Raw genomic sequence first — 17,500 nt, 5'->3', positions numbered from 1 at the left:
CTGGGCTCAGTCTGTCGAGGACGTATTATCTCTTAAACATGTCTGACCCGGTAAGTTTTTTGTAATTTTTTGTTACTCACTGCATTGAAAATTAACTTTCTGGACTGGAGTAACTGCAGAAATTACCCTGCCACCCTGGATGCGTGGATACGTAATGGACATTATACCACCCTAGTAATGTTCTAAGTATATTCTGACAGTGCTCAAAATTGTGGTCATCCCAGATGAACAGAGAGTTTATTGGGCGACTAGTTTTTGGGTTGAATTGGTCGCCCAAAAGCAAAAACAACGGACAACCCAGCCAAAAATAGAAAATGTGTTACATAAGCAGCAGCCGACTCGCTCTATGGTTTTCTGTTGTCAATGTCTGATAGTAGTGTGAAGCTAACAATAATTAATTTGCCACAGTTGAGCATTTTCTCTTGTTTAGAATATCTGTGGGTTTACAAAAAGTTGTCAGGTAGGAAAACTTGCATGCACATATGTAGGTAGCGATGGAGAGTGACGTTTCCATTTTTAAAATGCTAAAATAATCTTAAACCCAGACTTCCACAAAAAAACCACAGGCACACACTTAGAACTATGGGATTCTCAAGCTCCAGTGGGCAACCAAGCATTTATCAGGGCAACCCAAATTTACGGGTTTAGTTTCCCAGCTTTTGAAACAGGGACAACCTGAAATTTCTTTTAATTTCAAGCACTGTTCTGAAGTGGATACCCATTGGAGTCAGTGGTTTACATGGATACACAGTGTCATGGCCTAAATAATGAGGCATATCACATGCTTGTCTCTTCTTTTCATAGCAATTCATGTTTTCACAATAAAATTTTAGTCACCTTTGCTCTATCCAGTTCATAGCTTTAAGAACAAGGCATATCGCATGCTTGTTTGTTTCTTGATGGGATAACAAAAAAGTTGCAAGGTATACTTCATATGTGGCGCTCTATTGATCATTCATTCCCAGGGTCTGTCTTCACCCTTTCTTTGTATCTGTGTATCTGGGTTTCCACATATCCAGAAAATTTAGGGCTTATCTTTGAAGAGGCGGGGTATTCTGCAGTTAAGCCAATTTTATTTTCTCTTTCATTCTTGCCCAAGGTGTCTTGCCAGGTTAGACACTTCAAAATGAATACATAAGGCTTAACAAGCTCTGGCATCCCTGGGGGGCTTTCCATTTGACCAGAAATTTTACTTTAAATTTTTGATAATTTCATGAGGTGAATGAAACAGCATTTTCCAGTTGGCTGCTCGAAACCAATCAAATCAGCAAGTCCATGTACAGCCCGGGTGGAATGAACCAACGAATGAGACAGGGTTTTCTGGTTGTTCCAGAACTTTAGAACTTCAGGGCCACAATCCCAAGGTATTCCCAAATTTCCGAAATTTTTCTTTAAGTATTTCTGTTCCATTAGATTCGTTACCCTTCTTTTTTGGGAATTAATTTTATGGTCAAATGGAAAGGGCTCCTGGAATACAACTGAAAATACTTTATTTGGATCAGTGCAGGTATTAGGGGCCATCCCATGTGGTCACCCCTGGGGACCTGGGGGTATTTGTCCAAACAGCTCTAACAAATTCTTTGTAAATTCCCTGGGGTGGAGCTTAACATTGTAACAAACATCCTCACCCTGAGGGCTGTGCCGTATTCCAGGGGAAAAAAACTGAAAAAAGTTTTCAGATGGCTTTTTTTTCTGTAATCATCGCAGACAGAACAAAATTAACAATATGCATTGTAACACCAGGTTAGTTAGGAATAAGCCCAAAATTAAGTCAAACATTTTTATTAACAAAGTTGCTTCCTTTACAACCTAATGCTACATTTATTAAACCTCTACTCTTCTTTGATATCCTTACTTCCTAAACATCTTTTTTAAAATCACATGTTGACCAATGCCATTTCGTTAAATGATTTACGCAATGGAAAACATCTATGTGATTGAGAATGTTAAATAGACCTCAAAGTGATTTTATTGCCGTTGCCTCTTTCCTGTGTATTTTCTTTAACCGGTGACCAGAATTTCGCGATCAGTAACACAATACTCGACATTGTGGACTCTTTCACATACTTAGGATCTACCACGACCTCCAACCTTTGTCTTAATAAAGAACTATAGATAAGACTAAGCAAGGCTTTCACTGTTTTTGGGAAGCTGGAGAAACACATGTAGAGGACACGTACCTAAACACCAAGGCAAAAGTGATAGTATTATAATGACGCATGTGTTTGAGCATACTTTTGCGGGGCTCCTCCTCATGGCCAACCTACTGCCACCAAGAGGAACAACTCTGTGCCTGGAGTAATCACATTGTTATTACGTTGAATCAGATCATTTACAGATCTTCACTTTAAAGTTGTTTCTAAAGGAGAATTTTTTGAAGCTCTTCAATGGTTAAAACATACCAGTAGCCACAAGATTTAGATCAAACAGTAATTTTGAAGAATAAAATTGTGAAATACAACAATGAGTGATGTAAAAAGGGTGAAGCAAAGTGTTTAATTAAAATGAAGTTCTTTGAAGTACTCTAACACTGGAGATGCTGCTGTTAAAACTAACCTGTGGTACTGAGTTGTGCAGTTGTAACAAATGCTAACATGAACAATGATTTTAAAAAATATCCTTAGGTACAGTGTAGCGCTCCAGGGAAGTTTGACGAAAAACACCAAGCACTCTAATGCCCCTCGCCAGACTCTGGGGCAAAATTATTCAACAAATCCCCAAGAAGGGGATTAGGGTCAGGTATCAAAGGTTTAACCCTTTGGATGGTTGCGTCTCAGAAAGTGCCTATCCTTAGCTATAAAATTATTTTCATTTGTGCTTGACACTTTATTTAGTAACACACACATGACATGGACAGAATAATTCGATTCTGTGTCAATGCATTGATATTTGAGAATTTTCTCTTTGTTTTTCTCTGTTGAGAGTGAAGCTATGCACTCTTTATGTGAGGTTTTGTGAATTTTTCTTGAATAGTGTCACTGTTGTTATCAGATGAAAAAAAAAGAAAGCTGTTTGCTGAAAAACAAATTTCAGTTGTGTTTGGTTCGCCTGTGGCCACTTTGACCTAACGTTAAATGACTCAGTTCGCTTTTTATTATTCCAGAAACTGAGGGCATACTTGAAGTACATGACAACTGTGGTCATTTTGCTGCAGGGTGGAAATGAAAATACTACGAGGGAACAAATGAAAGAAGTATTAAAATTTGAAATGAAACTGGCAAAGGTTTGTTTACAGGATTGTAAGCAATTAAAGATATTAGAGTGTGCAACTTCAGTTTGAAACAGAAATGTGCACTAGAGATTGTGTTGTTCTTTGTGGCAATTCTGTGGAAGATAATTCGGCGGGTCTACTCTGCAGGTCATGGGTTAATTGCAGGTCATTGTTTCACCAAATACAGGAAGTATCCTAAACATTCTCAAAAGCTAGCCTTAGGCATAAAAACTTTTGTTTAGGCCTAATTATTAGGCCTAAGGTTAGCTTTTAAGAATGTTTAGGATACTTTCTGTATTGGTGAAACAATGACATGCAACCCGCGACCTGCGACCTGCAAATTAGACCTGCCGAAGATAATTCATGTTCTTGTCCACAAAAATGTTAAGGTTAGGGAGCTATGTTGTAAGGAACAACGATTTTGCGCTAAAAACTGAGGGAACTGGAATAATCATGAATTGATTTTAGTGATTCAAATGAATTTGTTGCATCAGCTTTTTATTACAGGAGCAATAATATTAAATCTTTAAAAATGGCTGTGATAAGGTGTTCCAAAAGCGAGAGCTTTACAAACCCACAAGGTTAATGACTTCTCATTATCAAGAGTGTGTCTAATAACAAATCAGCGACTAAGACCCTAAGAGGTAGTCTTAGTGGGCTGCATCTTCATTCTTAATTCCTGAACACAGAATACTTACCAATTGTGAAAGGAATCACAAAGGCAACCCTTTCTCCTGAGTTATTTAATAAGGAACTTCAGTGTTGGTCCAGACGGTGTTCAACTCACGACTTCCCACATGGTAGTCCGTCACTCAGCCAAAATTGTTGAAGTGAGCAACCGGCCAGGGTGCTCTCACCATTACATCATTCTACATTAAATGGTGATGTAAATTTAAAATAATAAAATTTGTATGCTGTTTGCCTCAATTCTTCTTGGCCCAGACCTTGCTAAAAATGAAATAAAAGGAGATCATTTTAATTCAATTTAATTTAATTTATGCCACTCTTCTTTATTTCAGATATTTGTTCCTCCAGGACACAGAAGTGAAATTGATGAGATGTACAACAAAACAAACATCGCCAAGTTAAAAAAGCTTTGTTATAAAGTGAGTTGAAGATAACTGTGGAAAATTTCCAAATGAGATGAAATTACATGCTAATTTATGCACTCCTTAAATGCAAGGCTTTGGTTGCTTATAATAATAATAAGAAATCAATATAATTTTTTTTTAGTATATAAACACAAATGAAATACCAAGTGAGCTTTCGCGCAAAAACATGATATCTTCACATGTGAAGATAACATGTTATTTTCACAAGTGAAAAGATCGCTGTTTCTATGGTTGCAAATCAAAATGGTGCCTTTCGATGCCATTGAAACGATTTAGTATTTCATTCTGGAGGTTGGTGTTTACGTAATAAATAGAATATTACATGGCCGCTTGGAGATACGAATTTTCTCTTCTTGTGATGAAAAATATTTCACGCGTTTGCTGCGCTCACTCGCGAAACATTTTTCAACACTCGAAGAGAAATTTATTTCATATCTCTGCGCGGCCATGTAATATCCTCTAGTATATAATTATGGCGTAAATTCAACTACCGGTATACAATTGTCAAATGCACCTCACGTATATGAGCTGTATAATTATAGTACTAATGAATAATAACAATAGGAAAATCGAATCTAAATTTACATGTAAAATTTAACTAACTAACTTACCGTATGACTGTGGCTGTATAAAATACATCAAAACTTTTATCTGTACGCTTCAATAAAAAGTGCAGTTTTGAGTTTCTGTTTAAAAGTACTTATTAAAGTTTGACATGCTCCTGACGTCATAAGGAAGAATATTCCACAATTTTGGTGCCACTGGCATAAATGCTCTATCGTGATTGGTAATAGAAGAAACTTGTCATTAGATCTAAGACTATATTTCAAATTGGGTCTTAAAGTTACTAAATCCTATCTATACTTTGGAGCTGCCCCATAGATTGCTTTAACTGTGATGAATAACATCCTATAGTCAATTCTGGACCTCACTTGAAGCCAATGTAATTCACGTAGTAATGGTGTTACATGACAATACCAAGGTGCATGGTATAGTAATCTTGCTGCCACATTTTGAACACGCTGTAGCTTAGATGTTAAATTGCTAGGTAGTCCGTATAAAAGCCCATTACAATAGTCCAGTCTGCTAGTTACAAATGCGTGGATTAATTTCTCAGTTGAGTCCCTGTCTAAGTATTTTCTGATACACCTGATGTTATGTAGGTGGTAGAATGCGCCTTTGCAGGTCCTTATGATATGAGCGCTCAGTGTAAAAGTATTATCTAGCCACACCCTCAAGTTCCGTATCACTTCATCACTGGAAAACACCTCACATTCATCAACGATCAGGCTGTTCTGGTGGATCTTTCGTAATTGCGCCTTCGTACCAATGATCATGAATTTGGTTTTGTCATCATTGATCATGAGTCTGTCCCTAATCATCCAATTGAGAATGTCCTGTAAGCACGCCTCCATTGCTTTCATTGCGGAGTCTTGGGCAGCACTGTCATTTGGTTGAAATGCAAGATATAACTGAGTATCATCCACATAACAGTATGGCGCAGGCAAGTGGCGACTGATGATAGTAAACAGCTCACTTGTATAGATCGAGAACAACAGTGGAGCCTTGAGGTACCCCAAACGTCAGGTCAAAACTGGCTGACTTGGCATCCTATATTAATATGCACTGTGATCTCATGTAAGATCTAAACCAAACCAGGGCATCTCCACAGATGCCGAACTAGGAGCACACCATGGTCAACTGTGTCAAACACAGCACCAACGGAGTAACATGCTGTTTATTCATATTTAGCAGAATGTCATTGCACACGCACAACAGTGCTGTTTCGGTACTATCATAATGATGTTGGTGATAGGCCGACTGAAAATCAGGATACAGTTGACATGCTGAGATGTTTGTTGAGCTACAACCTTTTCAGTAATCTTTGAGAGAAAAGCAAGATTACTCACAGGGCGGTAGTTCTTTTCCGGGCTGTTTCCACTTGGGCCTCAGTCCGCAATAGGTGTGTTCAGGACTAGACGCTCTGACTCACAAGTGATAATTAAGCCCAGAGTGTGACCCAGTCGATTTGTAGTGTATTTACATGCTGAGTTAACACCATAGACTCAAGGAGATCCAGAAACTTTATGGCATTCGTATCATCTGGGACATCAATGTGAATGTTAAAATCTCCAGTTATCAAAAGGGGTTCGTTGGACATCACAATGGTCTCCAGGTATTCAGTAATGTCACGTAAAAAAGTGGACACCGTAACAGGGTTTTTCTTGGAATATGGTGGTCGATAGAGAATTACGACTATCAATCTTGTGTTGTTCGATCTGACAATAAATTATTATACTGTCCAAATTCAAATGTGGTTTTAGTCCCTGAAGCGACTTTATTCGTAGTTAAAGGGAACCTCCACTAAAACAACAAAATAACTTTAAACCACAGAACATAATGTTTACAATTGGAATTGCTCAATCTTTTTCCAATGAAAACGTTTGTATTCGAGAAAAACAAATTCCAAAAACGCTTATTTTGGCTTTCAAATTTCATGGGCGCTGCCATCTTGAATAACTGTGACGTAACTTGGTTGCCCTATTGTTCTGATACAAAGAGCGATTGTTCTGGAACAATAGGGCAACCAAGTTACGTCACAATTATTCAAGATGGCAGCGCCCGGGAAATTTGAAAACCAAAATAAGCGTTTTTGGAAATTATTTTTCTCGAATACAAACGCTTTCACTGGAAAAAGATTGAGCAATTCCAATTGTAAACATTATGTTCTGTGGTTTAAAGTTATTTTGTTGTTTTAGTGGAGGTTCCCTTTAAACCCGTGCATAGTACCAGAGCAACACCAACGCCATCTCTGTCAGGACATGGCCAGTCATGAACCTTGTATCCATCAGGTGTGCATTCAACCATTACAGCATCATCGTCCTTAGACAACCATGTTTCAGAAAGTGTACACAGATCAATTTTATTGTCACATAAAAATTAATAATAGTCCTGAAAAACAGCTATCTTATTCCGGATTGACCGACAGTTCCAAGTACATGCTTTTAGCGGCCTATGCTTCAATGGTAGTTCTCTGCTTTGATCAAAAATACTAGACTAAGTATTATTATGGATGAGGTTCAGTAGATTCCTGGTGTTATTTTTAGCCTTCGTTAATCGGTCAGGATGGCGTGAAGTTGTCCGCACCGGAGGATGTGGTCTATTGTTATGCAGATACCCATTTAGTTGATGTCCATTTGGTGCAGGTGCCAGGTTAAGCTTGAACACTAGATCGCGTTCTAGCAATGCATGGAATAAAGCCACGGTGTTCTGATAGTATATAAATTATGCACTGCTTAATTCTGGATTGTCTTGTGAATATTGCAGATTGATGGCCACTTTACGTAATATTTCAAAAACGAGTGCGAGTGTTTCATCAGGGTTTCCAAACACCAGAAAACTGATGAAAAAACGAGGCCATAGGCCGAGTGCTTTTATTGTTTTCGAGTGTTTGGACACCCTGATGAAATGCAAAGCACGAGTTTGTGAAATTGCTTCTCAATCGTGCATCATTAACCAAGAACAATGAAAAAATTCTCACTTATTTTGGCATCTTACGCGGAATATAAATTACTTTTTTTGTTTTTTTTTCAGTAATTATTGGCCTTTGTTGTCAAATATTTTAGCAGTGTCACAAGTCCCTGAAGACCGTCATTGTTTAAAGCGGAACACATATACATCCCTTGATCTCAATTCGGTCATTCTTAATGAGATATGGCGTTGTCATGTTTTCGGCAAGCCAAAACAGCCAAAGAAGAGGTTAATCTCGTTCAAAACTGGGAACCCACGTCCACTCGTTACAAAAATAAATGGGCCTTTGGAATATTCGAATAACGACAGAAACAGAGATTTATAAAAATACCTGTTGTTGAAGTCAGTGGTTTATTCAAAGATTACGATTTCCATTTGGTTCAGTCGATTGATACATCTTTGTTTGTTCATGTTGGTGTCTTTGTTTTTAACAAATTAGTATTAAAATATGTGTTACTAATATTCAAATGAAGAAATGAGTTTGCTAGAATTTGATGCTTTATCAAACTCTAGGGTTTGATGCTTTATCAAACTCAAGGGTTTGATATTACATGAAACTCATGGATAGAGTGTCTTTCCAGTGTTTCACCGGGGTTTCTAACCACATGCACGTGACGAAATTGGCGTCTCTTGGTTAGATGATAACATTATAAATTATTAATGACTTTGAGAAATGTATGTATAAAACACAAATTGTTCTCGGAGTGAATCTAGACCTTGGTTGAAGTGCAGCATTATTCTGGTAGAACAATGTAGAGTTGCCAGTAATTGGGATGGTATTGTTTGGTATTGATGGCATTCCAGGATTAGTCTTGGAAAAAGAGACGATAAAGATGAGGAAAAGAGCCCACACCTCAAGCGCCCTAGGACACCTCCCGTTGACGAGTAAAACCGTTTGGCATTAGACAGTAAAATCTATTAAGTGTCACTCTCAGGGATGAATCCATTAAAATCATACATTTTACTTTTGGCCTATAAGCATTCGCAAAACACTTAAAATTGAAACATCAACTAGGGTTTTTGTTTTCATTTTAGATTCCATGGTTGGGATTTTTTCAAAATTACTTTGATGGGATAACCAAAATCACAGAATCAGAGGAGGTTGTGGTTTATGCAACACGATATCTTGAAGCTTTGTCACCAGTCATCGACAATGCATCGGACACGTAAGTGGGACCCTCTTCTGCACATCGAGGCAACCACTCTTCACTTCTTTCAAAATATGGTGTAACAGGGCTGCTTGATTATCTTTCAGCTCAGGGGAGGTGGGGGTGGGGGAACATTTGGCTGTGCTTTAACAACTTAGTGTTAGTGTAGACAATCAGTTGCAGTTGTGACGTTTTTTAGCTATGTTATTTTTGAAGACCAACATATAACCCAAAACAAAAAGGTTTACGTGCACTCATTCATGGAAGAGTAGACTGTTACTGTTGAAAGGGTCATTATATGTTGTATTACGAGAGTAAAACTGCAAATTAATTGCAGGGTGAAGGTTACATGTCATGGCTATGAGGCTATAGGTGAGTTGGCAACATACAAGTAACTGACATGGCCAGACAGCTAAAGGGGCTACAGTATGTCACATTATTTTAGGGTGTTTGGGGGATACCTTTTAGTTAATCACGAGTTTATACAACTCAAAAAATGGTAATGTGGAAATCCTTTACTGATATAATTATTGTTACGTCACAAACGAGATGATTCTGAGCAAAAATAAGCGTTATCCCGGCAATTTGCCATAAACTTGAAACACGTCTGCTGGACTTTTTTCAACGTTATCCAAATGCAATCCATTTCAATCTTGTCTGTTTGTGTCCATCCATGCATATATGCTTCTCTTTCCTGTTGCTGTTTTTCCTTTACGTTGTTTAACAGTTTTAATTAGTTGTTGAGCATTTTGGGTGTCATGAAATTACATCATTTTGCATGACATCGCATCTTTAACCCAATGATTCATTCGCGTGCGCTGTTTTGTTGGGCAAGATAACTTGGGAAATTTTCGAGGTTTTGCATTGGAAAGCGAGCGTTAAAAATAAACCATATGCGCAGTAAATGTACACAAGATACTGAGTTCTAGAATTAAGTTCACCTTGAAGAAGAAACAGTGAACTTCCAGATGATGTAAAATATTGCTAAAAAGTGATTCAAAACACGTCCTAAGGCTCAACTGAAAATGTAAAGGTAGAATTTTTCGAAGCAGCGCGCGTTAAGCAATCAAGAAAGTTTTTGATCGCTAACTAAACAAAGCGCTTGAAAAATATTTATTATAACTCAAAATATGCCTTATGCAATTTACAGTTAAGTCTAACCACTCAATGGATAAAAATTGTTTGAAATTTATTCCAATCGCTTTGTTTTCTTGCAGGTATAAGTGCAAAAAAAGGGAAAAAAAGCCACTGCCGAACAAAATTTCACCACGTGTTTTCTGCTTGTCAAAATACACAAAACCGCAAGATTAATTTAGTTAATTGATCACTATCATGTTTCATGAGAGAACAAACAAGGTCAAATTGTGTACAAAAATGCTCTTTCGAAAACTTTGACTGAAAGATAACTTACACAACACAAGAAAAACAACAGAGAAAATCGCTGGAAGTTTTCTCGCATTTGCAGAATATAAACGCACGATCGGATTGATTTATTTGTTGAGGATACCGATCTTCCGAGGTATACCGAAGGCGAAAATTCCTTCGATTACAAATTTGTTTTAGGAAAAAAAAAACTTGTTATTTGCAAAAAATCCATCGGTTGATCAATATAAAGCTAAATTCGGGAGCTAATCAATGCCCATTATGACGTTAATTGCTACGAAGGCCTTTAATTCTGCGCGGCTTACTCGATGAAAAAAGGGCAATGCGCTCGGGGATTTTAAGAGTTTTTGACAGGCATACCTACTCGTTTCGTTTACCATTAATTCCCATGGATCATCTTCTATGAAAACTAAGAAAAATATTTAATTCATTACGATTATCTAAAACGAAATAAAGAGCAGTAGCTGCCACGAAATCTGGAATTTGAATATTATCGACCTGATCATTCCAGCGAGCTTCATGTTTATCATCGGTCGCTTGGTTTTCACCGTCTTCTTCGTCACTTTTAAAGTCATCTAAATAAAAATTGTTGTCTCTAGTATCCCCTCCTCTTACAGGAAAACCATAAAAGATCCCTTAGATCCCTAGATCCTCCGAATCCGAAAAAAAAAGCATGAATATCCTCATCGTTTGATGCGTAATTGGGCGCATCGGCTGTTGTCTCCGCGTAATTTGATCGCGCGGTCGAAAGGGCAAAAAGCCAGCCCTTGTGAGGTCTCTTATCAGCTGTCAAAATATGCTCACAACACGGCAAATGATTGGTCAATTATCCTACTAAATCTCCATAACAACAGAAAATTTAGATTTCCTAAGGGAGACTGGGTAGAGGCCTAAGATCAACTCCGATCAAGACGCCATTTTGTACGGCCGGTTGAGGCCGGTTTAGGTATTTCAGGGGTCATCGCGCGCGGCCGGTTGAGGCCGGTTTAGGTGTCAATGGGTTAAGGATAGAATTAAAAGAGCCCAAGTTTCCCTGTTTGAGTGATAAACTCAACTACAGTATTTGTTTTTCTTTGTTGTCAGTTTGTTGTACAACTACATGATGTGGCGAGTTGTGTACAACATGGCACCTTTATTATCCAAAGAATTCCGTGATGCTCATCAGCAGCTCAAAAACATATTAACAGGCTCCAAGAAACCAGAGGATTTGTGGAAGCATTGCATGAGTGAGACAAATGAAGCTATTGGCATGGCCTTGGGTGCTCTATTCATAAAAGAGGCTTTTGAAGAAAGAAGCAAAGTACAGGTAAACATTGAAAGATGGTTTTTGCAATATTGTAAGAATTTTATCGGCAAGTTGTCTCACAATTTTAGTTTGTGTATTGAGACCTGTAGAGTTTGTTACTGTGCGCAAGCTTTTTGAAAATGGTGTCCTGGAAAGTGGATCATTTGGAGATTTGTTTTCAAGTTACTGTATCAATGTCCATGTTCTGCGAAGAAATTACTGAACCCTTTCAAAGGCAGCTCATAACAAATTAGTTTCTGAACCAAATGAAGAGATTTGCATGTATATTATTATTCCACTATAATTACACCATTTTATCATATTTGGTCACAAGAACATGCAAAATATAAGATGGTAATATACACTGCAGTGTCCTAATTTAAGCGGTTATAAGAACAGAGCAGATACAGATGAAACAGGAGTTTTTCAATAAAAAAAACTTGATTTCAACGTGACGCATTACGCCCGAGAATTTAGCTTGTCATTGCTCATTTCGTTATCCCAGGCATTCAAGTAAAGGACATTTGACTGACTTTTTGTGCTGTTTACATCCTTCGCACACACCCCAAAGGACATGATGCATTTTTTTAAACCACTCCAGCGGGCACTAAGGATAGTTTATAAATCACATTCAGAAACGTATATGAACTTATTAGATCATGCTAAACTACCAAGCCTTCTTAATAGGAGATTGCAAGACATAGTCATACTCATGTACAAGGTTAAATATAGGCTAGTTCCTGATTTCATTTGTGATATTTTCAGTACTGAGTCTTGTAAATATAATTTTAGAAACCAAAATTTTGATATTCCTAGATTTAATTCTGTATTGTATGGTAAACACTCTCTTAGATATCTTGGACCCAACCTAGATGAAAACATCACTGAAACGAGCGGTCTATCTAGGTTTAAGTTTCATATTAGATGTAAGGATCTTACTGAACTGATAAATGGCAACAATTGCCCTGCATGCTTAATTTGTACCTCTTAAGGTGAGCCCGTGTTCTTAGAATTGTTTTGATTATTTTAGCATAAAAATATTGTAAATGTATATATGTATAATTATATTCATTACCTATTTATTTTATCTTCATGTTGTGTCCCCAATAAAATTGAAGCAAAATAACACCTTTTTTGTAGTGGCATTAGATCGGTCACGAAAATGGACATCGGAAGCAGTGTAATGTTGTAAGAGTTTACATGTACACAAAGTGATAAGCTGCATGAAACATTGCCCAGTGTAACAGGGTCTTTATTATTTTGTTTGTCAGTACATGTAGTTGAGTAGACACAATATTTGTGCGACAAATTATTTGCTATCAAAGTGCTAAACAGCGAAGAAACAGTGGGCCATCTACCACGCGAATACTCAAGAATAGCATGGTATTTTCTTGCTTGTGGAGGATCGATTACTGTTGAAGTTACACAAATGAGTTACAGGCCGTCGTCAACGCTGCAAACAGGTTTGCGGGGGAATGGAAATTCCGTGCAGTGTGACGTTCTCTTGGAATTGACTGATACATAACAATGATAGAAAAAATTAATACTTGAATTTTATCATATTTGAACTGCGGTCAGTACATGGGTGTCAGTTAAAAAGATCATCTTAGTTTTATGAAGCCAGGAAATTTTCAGGCTTCTTTTGCAATTGCTCATTGACGAGTTGCTTCATCGTGATGACTGGGATGATCACTTTCTGTGAGACCTAAAAGTTGAAAGGTCCAACTAAAATTTTCCAGATGGTCTTGATAGCACAAATGTTACTAATATTTTTAAAAATACAACCACACTTTTGAGTTTAAAAGGAACTTAATTGTTTTAAACATCATCATCAGCCATAGTGAGAGTAACATTAAAACTTTTACAAGATAATCCGTATAATATTATATATATAACTATCAACAATGATTCTATGTAGATTAAATGTCCGTTACAAGTACGTAATCAAAATTCAAACTAACTAACGATGTTATAGAAAACAACTGACATTAATGTTAAAAGTTGAAAAGTGTAAATGCTTACCGGTAACTGACATGATCAACTTGCTCCTTGAGTTCGGGTTTCAACCGCTCAATATAGAAGCTCTCCTTGATTTTGAGTTGACAGAAAGAGGTACCGGTAGCATTGTCAATAATTTTGAAGCAAGAAACATCACAATTATCCTCATTTCAGGCTGCCAATTTTTAGAAAAACTATTAAGATGCTTGAAAATATGAGAATTCTTATCCCAGAAAGGGTGCTCATTTAATTACAGGTGTAGAAATGCCTGTTGGTTTTGTCCCACGTACAATGTAGTGAGCACCATAGCCCACACAAGTAAATTTGTATACAACCCATGATTTGAGAGAATCCGGAAAAAAATCCTTTGGACTAAAAATGTTGTGCAGTTTGAATGGAGAGAAAATTTCTCTAACATTTAAATCCTTACAATACTTGCTGATAATAGATGAAATTTTCTTTCTAGTATAAGATAAAAAGAAACCGATGTAAGGACGTAGTTTGTAAAAATGGCAGTTATATACATGTACATCATGTTTAGAGGGTTCTTTTGTTAGTAGTAAAAGTGTTTTTATTATTTCAGGCCACTTATATGATTGATAACATACGTGCATCTTTTAAGAAAAGCTTGGCAGATCTTGATTGGATGGATGACAAGACTCGTCAAGCAGCAGAAGCAAAGGTATCTTGACAATTGCTTGGTTTTATTGACTAGTAGGTATTTAGGGTGGCACAATGTTTGCTAGCACACTTCTCTTTACAAGTAACCAATACACAGTTAGCTTACCAGTTGGAGATTGATCTAACCCCAGTTGTCGTGGTTTTACCTTTGTTTTGTTTTACATACACTGGCTTGAGAAAAGGATGTTGATGGCCATGGTGTGTACAAAATGTGAAATGCGAGGAATAAACATAATGACTGAAGTCAGTCAGAGAGACAATTACACACACAGGTGACATAAGGAAATAATTTTAACAGGAAAGAAAAACCCGAAAATGAAGGAAAATTATCATTGACTTCTCAATAATCACAGTCCAACTTATTAAGTGCAGCTTTAGCTTAATAAGTAGCACTTTTCCTTGACTTTCCATGATGACACATTCAAGTGTTTAAAAAATACAGGGGCTCTTATATCAGTATTAAAGGACATCATCACATATATACATGAGCTCTTCTGAATCTAAACCAGTCTTGGTCAGCAATGTAATTATTGCTTGAGCACCAAAGCATTATTTTGGTATTTCACAGTTTAATTGGTGAACATGAGTTTTTTTCCCAGATTTGGTGGTAACGAATATAGTGCCACAGTGTTGTACTTTCTCTTTCTTGATTAAGTGGTCTTATGGCTTTCGTACCCAGGCTGTGTATTGATTCAAGATATCACCTTTGTTGAGGTGTTACAGTAACTGTATTGTGACCAACTTGAAGGCTCCCTAACTCCCTAAATATCTGTGAATCAAACCCATAATTCCTGTTACTTGGTCCCAGCCTCTGGCCCATGTGAGCAAAATGACTATTTCTGCTTGTGCTGTGAAGTTTCATATTCACCTGAATACCACTCTGCAGGCTGATGCAGTAATGGACATGATTGGATATCCAAACTACATTACCGACCCAACAAAACTGGCAAAAAGATACGAAAAGGTTAGTATGAAAATAGTACTTTGGGTGGCATATTGAAAGTGGACAGTGGAATGACATACCATGAAGAAATAATGTCAGTAATTACATGTAGGTTTGTTGTACCCAAAGGAAGGGGAGGTGGCCAGGACAGCTGTAGATATCAAACGCATTTGAGATCAATCTGAAGAGGCGTCAAATTCAAAACGTGACTTTATAATTATGAGCCATTCTTTAATGTACCTTGGCTTGTTTAACATACATGTAAACCTTGTAGGTACACAGTTGCGTGGGTAAGCACAGGAAAAAATAACAGATTCCCATTTTTGGCTATTTTAGGGTATTTTGAAGAATACCAACAAAAATCCCCAATTTGGAAGAGTGAGACAAGTCCCAATCAGGGAACTTGGTTGGGAATCTGTTATTTTTTCCTGTGAAACGACTTCATTCCTATCTTTTGAAGCATGGGGACTGCTATAAACAAAAAACAAAACAGCGAAAACAGAAAACTATGATACATGTAACTTCAAGGTTGGGATACTGTTAATGGAAACATGACTAACTGTTTCTGTACTTTCTGTATTTATGTTAACCCATTGACCGCTGAGATTGACACTTAATAGATTTTACTCTCTCTAACACCCAACAATAGACCTTTTCGGCTTGTACATTTTGTTTTCCCAATACAGATCATGTGATAATACTCAGGAGGCTTGGTCCTTTGTTTTGTTCATTAAAAAGAGTGCATGCAGGTATATTCATGATTGCATGCCCTCACATTTTAATGAACAAAACAAAAGACCAAACCTCCTGAGTATTAGCACATGATCTGTATTGGGAAAACAAAATGTACAAGCCGAAAAGGTCTATTTTACTCGTCAATGGGAGGTGTCACAGGAAAAAATAACAGATTCCCATTTTTGGATATTTTAGGGTATTTTGAAGAATACCAATAAAAATCCCAAATTTGGCAAAGTGAGACAAGTCCCAACCAGGGAATTCCCAACCAAGTTCCCTGATTGGGACTTGTCTCACTCTTCCAAATTTGGGATTTTTGTTGGTATTCTTCAAAATACCCTAAAATAGCCAAAAATGGGAATCTGTTATTTTTTCCTGTGTGTCCTTGGGCATTTGAAGTGTGAATGGGTTAAAGTTATGTGGCTGTTTGTATGCATTGCATTTTTGCAACAATAGATTGTTAGAAGTTCCTAAAGCCAGGGTAATAATGGATGGTAGGGACGTTCTCTGTTGCTGGCCTTAAGTTATGGAATATGGTTTTTTTAAGTATCAGGCAATCACCATCAATTAGTTATAACTCCTTTAAGACAGAACTGAAGACTTTTCTGAATTAATTTCTTATTATAACTAATTAATTTGTTAGTAACTTGTTCAGTTAGTGAGTTAGTGTTTTAGTTACTATGGACATGCATGTTACCTCATTTGTTTTCTTTATTTTATATTTGCGATACAAACATATGATAACCATATAATTTATATTTTATTGTAATACAGATTGTTGTTATGGTACAGGTGAAATTTTGTAAATGTCATCTGACAAAAAGGATGTGGTTATTAGGTGAGGCATAATCAGTCATCCTCATCTCCAAAATTAAAGAAGACTAGCAGAGTGTTGTCATTAACATCACGATCTACCTCGAAAGTGACTACATCGTGAGAAAAAAGTAAAGCATCTCATTATTCTATTCTGTAATTTCTTCATTACTTCTTTTTCAGCTTAATTTTACAGCCAAGGAATACTTCCAGAATTCAAGGAATGCTGATGCTTTTTATCTTTTGGACATGTTAACAAATCTTCGAAAACCTGTGGACAAGTATAAGTATGATTGACTAAAAACGGTCATTACTTTTTTGTCAATTTGTCCTTTTTACGTTTGTCAGGCATTTGGTTGCTCATCGTTTAGTGTAGTGTAGTGTTCATCTGTCCGGTCTCCCTTCCTCCCACAGTCACATTTGGACAACTGCCATTGACCTCCTTCTCCCTTCTAATTTTCTTTCCTATCTACAATCTGCAATTGTCGCTCACAAGTGCTACAAATGTTGATGAAAACTTATTTGTGCTTTTTTTTTCAGGTGGCAAATGATCCCCTCAGAGGTCAATGCTTATTACAGTCCATCTCGCAACCAAATTGGTAAATGTTGTTTCTTTCTCTTTATGGTATTGTAACTCTTATTCTTAAGAGAACTGAAATC

The 17,500-nt window shown here is 37.0% G+C and overlaps 1 protein-coding gene across 1 annotated transcript in view; it reads left to right on the top strand.

The window, feature by feature from the left end:
* LOC138051141 (endothelin-converting enzyme homolog) overlaps nucleotides 1-17,500 on the top strand; it is a 31,237-nt gene that overhangs the window by 5,405 nt on the left and 8,332 nt on the right. The window contains exons 2-10 of the mRNA XM_068897298.1: nucleotides 1-50; nucleotides 3,104-3,223; nucleotides 4,231-4,317; nucleotides 8,890-9,020; nucleotides 11,469-11,691; nucleotides 14,252-14,350; nucleotides 15,236-15,313; nucleotides 17,024-17,127; nucleotides 17,381-17,439. The exon at nucleotides 1-50 is cut by the window's left edge and continues 10 nt beyond it. Coding sequence (XP_068753399.1) covers nucleotides 1-50; nucleotides 3,104-3,223; nucleotides 4,231-4,317; nucleotides 8,890-9,020; nucleotides 11,469-11,691; nucleotides 14,252-14,350; nucleotides 15,236-15,313; nucleotides 17,024-17,127; nucleotides 17,381-17,439 — 951 coding nt within the window. The remainder of the gene's footprint in view (nucleotides 51-3,103; nucleotides 3,224-4,230; nucleotides 4,318-8,889; nucleotides 9,021-11,468; nucleotides 11,692-14,251; nucleotides 14,351-15,235; nucleotides 15,314-17,023; nucleotides 17,128-17,380; nucleotides 17,440-17,500) is intronic.

The sequence above is a fragment of the Montipora capricornis genome, chromosome 6 (genome assembly GCF_036669925.1).
Source record: "Montipora capricornis isolate CH-2021 chromosome 6, ASM3666992v2, whole genome shotgun sequence".
NCBI classification, from domain to species: domain Eukaryota; kingdom Metazoa; phylum Cnidaria; class Anthozoa; order Scleractinia; family Acroporidae; genus Montipora; species Montipora capricornis.
This window is presented reverse-complemented; position numbering and strand designations above follow the sequence as displayed.